This window comes from Platalea leucorodia (genome assembly GCF_965183815.1).
Source record: "Platalea leucorodia genome assembly, chromosome: 3".
Lineage (NCBI taxonomy): Eukaryota > Metazoa > Chordata > Aves > Pelecaniformes > Threskiornithidae > Platalea > Platalea leucorodia.
Genome location: NC_138825.1, coordinates 9,268,307 through 9,275,625, shown reverse-complemented (window position 1 = coordinate 9,275,625; position 7,319 = coordinate 9,268,307). Strand labels below are relative to the sequence as shown.

Genomic DNA, 7,319 nt, shown 5'->3' with positions numbered 1-7,319 from the left:
AAAAACAGGAAGCATTTGTCATCACGATAGAAAAGACTTGATTTCAATACACAAAAGTCCATGATATCTTATGTGTAGTTTAAATGAGTAGGTATTACTGCACCTGCTTTATCACAATTATCAGTTAAGAAACACCCGTCCTGGAGTTCCGCAAAATCAGAATAGTCAAGACAGCACTGGGGGAGGCAACGCAGAATTCATCTTGAGTTGTTGCCTCACGTTTGACCAGGCAATGAGCTGCTCAACTCAATCAGTGACTGGCTTGCTGAAGCCTAGAGTCTGTCTCCATTGCTTGCAGAAGGACAGATCGTCTCAAGATCCCTATGCTTTTTTGGCCCTACTTGTACTTTATTTTGAAGGTGTACATAGACTTGATAAGATGTCTAGGCCTGGTTCAGCAGGGTGAGTTTTTTCCCAATAACATGCTATTCTTTTATATGGGTCCCACTGAAAAACAAGTTGAAACAGATGAAATTCTGTCTGAACAGAAGAAAACACTCTTTTAGTGTGTTGAGAGCTGTTGAACACTGGCACAGGTGGTCCAGGGAGGCTGTGGAGTCTCCATCCCTGGAGTCAGTCAAAGCCCAGCTGGACATAATCCTGGGCAACCTGTTCTAGCTGACCCTGCTTGAGCAGAGGGACTAGACAATCTGGAGATGTTGTTGCCCACCTCTACGATTTTGTGATTGATTCTGAGTAGAGCTCAGTGACTCAAGGCAGCAAAAGCTGGCCACAGGGTGCCTGAAGGTGAGAGAAGGGAACAGGTCCCTTCAATAGGTAGCTGTGCCATTTCCAAATACATAATAAACAGAGTAACACTCTACATAAAACTACAGAGTGCAATGTTGACAAAATATTCTTAAACAAGGTGTCACAGAAAGAGACTTGAGGTTTTCACTAGGCTGTGAAGCAGTATGTAGCTTTGTAGAGAACGTGCCTTTCATAAGAGCATGCTGCACATTGGACAATAGAAAGCTGGTGGTCTGTAGACGTCGAGGAGCTTCATCATGATGGGTAAACTGAGAGGATAAAGAGTGACATGAAGAAAAATGGCCTTTTTTGCCATCCTTCCTCTTGTGAGCAGAAGGAAAAGGACACTAAATAGCTTAAAGGTACAAATGATAAGCTCAAAGGGGTTCAGAGATTTCTCTTAAGAAGAAACAAAGAGGCATCATTGCTAGGATCAGCAATCAACTCTTCCATCATTTTAATATGTTTTAATGCATTCATAAGACTTTTTTGTTCACCTTAAATTTTAAACAACTAAAGTGAGTGTCTACATCCCAAATTTACAGGTTGGTCAACTGAAGCACAGCATCAGTCTGAGTTATGGGATTATACAGCAGTCCAGTGAAAAGAGTTCTTGTGGAAATGCATAGTCGTCTGCTTTTTGAGGGCTCTCACCCATGGTGGGTATTCCCACAGACAAGGGAGAAGTTTCTGAGGAGGCGTTATTTCCTCTTTACCCCTTCTCCAAAATACGTGAGATTAGAACTGCAGAAAATTTATTTCAGTTTTATGCAGTCTACCTCCTCTGTGACCGGCATTGCACTTGTTCTCAGGTCTAAATCTGTGCTAGATTTGCTTCCGTTATATGTTGATCTCCATCTGAGCAACATGATCTTCTTGAAATACTTCATGGTGTTATTTTTTACAGTTACAAAACACATGGTGTTTATCATGCTGTTACTCATAGCAATGCATTCAACTATGTAAAAAGCAGTAAGATAATGCTTCTCTTTCACAAAGATGGTGGGGAAAAAGTCACGGACGATTGTGAAGCCATAGAAGGGTGCCCAGCAGAGAACATAGGCCGTCAGGATGCACATCAGTACCATAACAGTTTTTCTTCTGCATCGAAGCCTCTTTCTGATCTGTTCCGTCTGAAATCCTGGTACGGTTTTAAACCAAAGCTCCCGAGAGATCCTGGCATAACACAAGGTCATTGTAATCACAGGTGCAACAAATTCAATGCCAAAGATGAAGAGGAAGTATGATTTGTAGTACATCTGCTGGTCAACTGGCCAAATTTGACCACAGAAAATTTTCTCCTGGTTTTTCACTATAAATAACACCGTTTCAGTAGCAAAGTACGCAGATGGGATAGCTACAAGTATGGAGACGATCCAGACCAAGGCAATTAGGAAGGTTGCTGTTTGATAATTCATGCGTGGTTTCAGTGGGTGAACAATGGCCAGATACCTAGAACAGACAAATACATTAAAAACGAACTCTGAAAACGCTATGAGTCAGAACACACTTCAAAATACAAGTGGACAGAATGAGGCAGAAGGAAATTGCTGTCATTCTTAAGGAGAGAGACTGACAAATTTGTCTGTGAGGAGAGTTAAGAGTTTTCCCAAGTAGCAGCCTGGAGCCGAGTTCCTAAATCTGGGCAGAAACTCTGGAGTGAGCGGCTGAAGGGTTTGTTGGGACAGTTGGGTACCTGGCAATCTGAAAATCTGAGCGTACGTTAGGGTGTCTGAGGATGGTTTCAAGACCTCAGTCTTAAACTCCCACCTGTTAACAAGATCAAACTGAAAAAGTTGTAATTTTGTATCACAAGCTTTTTAACACAGTCTGGGAGTTATGGAAAGACTGGAAGAGGAGAAAGAGAGGGAATATTCCTATTACTGACAAGTATGTTTGCAGGACCTAGCACAATACGCAGGTGATGTCGTATCCAGGACATGCTATGACACAGCATCTGGAAATTCTTTGGTGGACAGCACATGTTCAAGTGAGAGTTTGAAACATGCAGTAATATGCACCTAGTCAGGTGCAGGTAAAAAGACGAACAGGAAAATGTTATCCCTAGGCAGAGAACTATTTAAAATATGCTTTTTTTTTTACCAAGAGGTCAAATATATGTAACAGTGTTTTTATTATTTTCTTGGTTATTCCATGGGGTGCAAAGAGCTGAAGCTGATGCTAATGAATGGTTACAGGTGAGCATGTTTTCAAGCCACCAGTGAAGGACTGTGTATCCATTTTCTGCTGATGCAAATTTTTGTTTTGTCTGCTGGAGGTGACTATTGCTCATTAATCTTAAATATGTTGTGTTAAGTAATATGCCAAACCATAAAACTTGGGTTAGGTATTTGCACTCCTTATGACTATAAAACTGCAAGGTGTACTGCAGTGTTTCACAAAGAAGTGTGGAGAAATGGAAGTACCTTACTTGCAAGATCCATCAATTGCCCTCGATGCAGGGGGCTAGGACCAAATGGCATTCACTTTGGGGTTTTTTGTTTGGTTAGAATTGGGGGGGTTGTTTTTTTAAGAAGCTGTAGATGCAAGAGCTTACATTAGAGTACACTATGCCAGAGAGATTAGGATATTTCTGCTAAAAGGAGATTTTTATCAGAGACACTCCAGAGCTCCCAGTACAATTCTATTTAACACAAAGGATTGTTTCAAAAAGTGGAATTTCTCATTCATTCAGAGGCTTGTCTATCTGTATATATTCTATACATAGCTAGCATCCATAGGATGTATTCATTCTAAAATAAAATGCAATGCTGCTTTTCAGCAGCCAGATCTTGGAAGCAGATGAATTGTTCATTGCTCTTAAATAGTGCAGGCTAGACGTCAAAGGACAGCAGAATTACTCAGCCTCATTCTGGAGCTGATAAATGAATATTTTTTAGATCGGATCCTGTGGAAACAAGGTTGTGGGACAATGTATGTGTATGCATTCTTAAGTATGCATATCCACTCAGCAGAACATTTGGCTGGATGGGGTAAATCTCTACAAGAGAGTCAGGAGGGAGCTTCTGTGGTGGATTTCCTGATTGTCATTGCTTACCACACTTGGGCTGTTACTGTGGAGTGGTCCTGGAGCACATGAACTGCGTTCAGGTAAAACTGCCCTGGAAAATGTGCTCCAAAAGTGTACATAAAGCACACCAAGTGCCCGTGGGTGTTCAATCCGGGGGACCCAGCTAAAGCTAACCCCCCCCAAAATATTTATAGCATGGACATCAGACCCTCAGCACGAACTCTTGCTCTTCAGATCCTCTCCTTTCACATTGCATTATTTTTCTAGTGTAGATGTGGCCTTAAACATGTGAAATTCTTATGTTTCATGTGAATAGACATCAATGAAGATGAAAGAGAGCCCCACCCGAGGGAAATCCTGTGGGACAGGCTTACCCTCTCTACATAGGTGAGACCTTTTCGATGATCTAAACATGGGAAGACTTTTATTAGGAGCCTGTTCTTTTTAGAGACCGAAGTCAACGACCCACATGACATAACCAACATGGAATGGTTGATTGTTAAATGAATGAGGTTTCTCTCTGTTTACCAAGTCAAAAGCTCACCAAAAAAAAGGCAGTGAAGCCAAAACAGTGTGTTCTTACAACAAACTTCAGTGATTAATCATTTCCAGGATTGTTTTTAAAGATGCATGGGGAGATATGCTAGAAATCTTCTGATTTCTTAGCAGGCATAAGGGCTCAATGACCCATGTTACTTCATCAGCCTGGGATGCACTAGCAGAGCTTTCCAAGAAAATTTTTTAGAAGTTGAAAAAGATAAGTAGTAGAAAATGGTAATGCATGCGTGATAGTGTTTAGAAGCTTAACCCTGAGTCCTCAGCTACAATTCAAAGGTTATTTTGTTAAACACTTGTTAAGGATTTGTTTCATTGGAACTGATTGTCCTTTCCCCCACACCAGGCAATACATCTCTGAACTTCCCCAGAGTCTTTCCACAGACTTCTGTTGACGTCAGTAACAGCTGAATCAGCCGTGCACAAGCTGTATCTATACAACCATCAGCAGGGTTAACTGCTCCTGAGATGTCTTTTGGATCAGGTACCAAAAACTATGCAACATTAGACTAGAGCATAAAATGGCACACAAGAGAAGCTGGGAAAAAAAGGGAAGGCGGGGTAGGAATCATACAGTGTGTATATGCAGAGGGTATACAGAGATGTATATTGTGTTTGTACACAAAAGATGACCTGTGATGGCCCTTCTGTAAGGAGTTTTCTCTGCAGCTCTCTGGCTTTCTGTGAGTCAGTCATGTCAGACTTATGTCAGCATGAAGCTGATCCTCAGCGCCTGGGTCTGTCAGAGTCCGTGGTGCATGAGGCTAAGAGAACAGGAGTCATAAGAAAGAATACAATTAAATTATATTGTTAAAATTCCTGGAGTGAGAGACAGGCATAGAAATATTTCAGGACTGCAGTGTAAAGCAGGTGGTGTAGCAGCTGGATATCATTATGTTCTGCTTACCCCATTACAAAGGCTGTAGGAAATCTCTGCTAAACTGGGTTGGTGTAGCATTTTATCATTTTCTGGACAGTGCCATAAATATGGGTGCCATAAACGACCTGTGGGTCTTTCCTGGCTTGCCACTGTGCCGTCCTCAGAGAGGTGTGTAAAGAGGGAGGACACTGTGAGAGGAGAGTATTTTAATGGAGAGTGCTGGTCACACTCACCGAACATCCATTTCATGATTGTTGCGTTTTCTCAGTATGGCACAACAGAGAATAGGAACTCTATTTTGCAGGCTGGACAGAAGTCTTATCTTTTACTCTCCTCCACACCAAAACAAAAACTGGGAAAAATATCTTAGAGGGAGAAAGAAATACCCTGTAAGGTAATAACCCTGTTGGAAAGTCACCTGTGAAATTCTGTATCAGTCAACTATTTCTCTTGCTGTACAGTATTTACTTCACTGTTTATAGAAAAGGTTAGACTCAGAAAAGCTTTGTAGGCCAGTAGAGAAGGTTCCTTAGAGATGCATGGTTTGGATCAGGATTATATAGTGCTGATGAACACCCTTGTCTGGGTGTCTCGGATTTGTCTCTCTCTTTCCCTTATTTCATAAATCCTCTCCTACACTTGAATCAAGCATATTTTTATGAAAAAAAAAAATCATTTTAATAAATCAACATTCTTTTCACCTGAAAAGTTCAATCAAGAAATTTCCACTGAGTTTTCTCCAGGGTAATGTTATGACCTCATGTGATTAAATTTTTATAAAACAAGATACCCAGGTCTGTGTAGTACCTACCTGGACATCAGCAAATCCTGCAGAACAGCTGAGCATGTTAAAAACCTAGAAATCTGGACAGCCAACCTCAGAAGCTCTGGCCATCTCCTTGGGCAGTCATAACACCCCACTTACCTGTCAACAGCTATAGCCAGGAGAGCATTGGTAGAAACATAGAGGGAGACGGTCCGTAGGTAGTTGACTGAGGCACAGAGGACGTGGCCGTGCTCCCAGGACAGCTGCCGCACCACGTAGTAGTCCATCTCGAAGGGGCAGCACACAATGGCCACAATGAAGTCTGAGATGGCCAGGTTGGCAATCAGCAGGTTGGTGAGGTTTCGCAGCTTCTTGTAGCGGGCGAGAGCAGCAATGAAGATGAAGTTGCCGATGCCACAGACCAGCATGATGCCAACCAGAGCCACCCCGATCACAATCTTGGCTGCAAAGAAGGTGCGGGTTTTGGTCATGTCATCTTCACTGTCCAGTGGCAGGTCGTAATCGTTGTAACTGAAATTGAAAGGGAAGGAGAAGTTTCGCAAGGAGGTTAAATCCCCATCGTGGAGATTGTAGATTGCAGCAAAGTTGAGGTTGATGGTAGCATTTGGGTTATGTTCAGCTTGCTCCATGGCCGTGTCTGTTTTCTTTTGACATATGTGGCTTGACTGACCCCTGGTTTCGTGTTAGAATTACCCAGTGTGGCAGGGCACAACGGTGGCAGGCGAGAGACCTCATCCAAAGTTTTCTTCTGAGCAGTGAGTCACCTTGTCTTTGTCCCCATGAGATCATAGAGCAACAGCCTCATTTATCTCCTTCTGTGGGAACAAAAAGAGGAAAACATTTCCTGAGAGGAAATTACAGCAAAAATACTGTGCTTGAGGGAAAGCAATAGCCACCTTATTGCGCCACAGCAATATTGCTGGCTGCGCACAGCAGGAAGAAATACCCTGTGAAAGGATGCTTCTGCTATCGTAAAATCCCTTGAGTTGCATAATACACTGGTTGTTACACCCAGAAGTTTTTTTTGCCAACGATGAAATTTTGTTTTCAGCACACAGTGAAATGACAATATAGGAGTGTAAAATCCAGTTTAAATCTCCACCAGCCTTCAAGCCCATGGTGCTGTCATCCCCGTGCAAGGTAAAATAACTAAAATGAGATGACACCTCAATTTGCTGAAAAGTATTTGATGTGCCTTTTGGACAAAGTTTTTGCTTTATGTTAGATGTCTCAGTCAGAGTGATGTGGTAGGTGAGGATGAAAGGAGAACTGATGTCCTGGCTTCTAAATACATTTCTTAATTAAGTAAGAGTTGC

General features: G+C 42.1%; 1 protein-coding gene across 1 annotated transcript; it reads right to left on the bottom strand.

Annotated features, from left to right (window-relative positions):
* Nucleotides 1-258: 258 nt before the first annotated feature.
* PROKR1 (prokineticin receptor 1) lies at nucleotides 259-6,744 on the bottom strand. Its single transcript, XM_082306354.1, has 2 exons — nucleotides 6,142-6,744; nucleotides 259-2,202 (listed from the first exon to the last, which is right to left on the bottom strand). Exons 1-2 carry the CDS (start codon nucleotides 6,630-6,632, stop codon nucleotides 1,506-1,508), a joined length of 1,188 nt encoding a protein of 395 aa, XP_082162480.1. The 5' UTR covers nucleotides 6,633-6,744; the 3' UTR covers nucleotides 259-1,505.
* Nucleotides 6,745-7,319: the final 575 nt, after the last annotated feature.

Excerpts from the sequence above, each read along its gene's own strand:
- PROKR1 (XM_082306354.1), bottom strand. The coding sequence starts at position 6,632 with ATGGAGCAAGCTGAACATAACCCAAATGCTACCATCAACCTCAACTTT. Across the intron at positions 2,203-6,141 it reads CTGGCTATAGCTGTTGACAG|GTATCTGGCCATTGTTCACC; the intron begins GTAAGTGGGGTG and ends TGTCTGTTCTAG.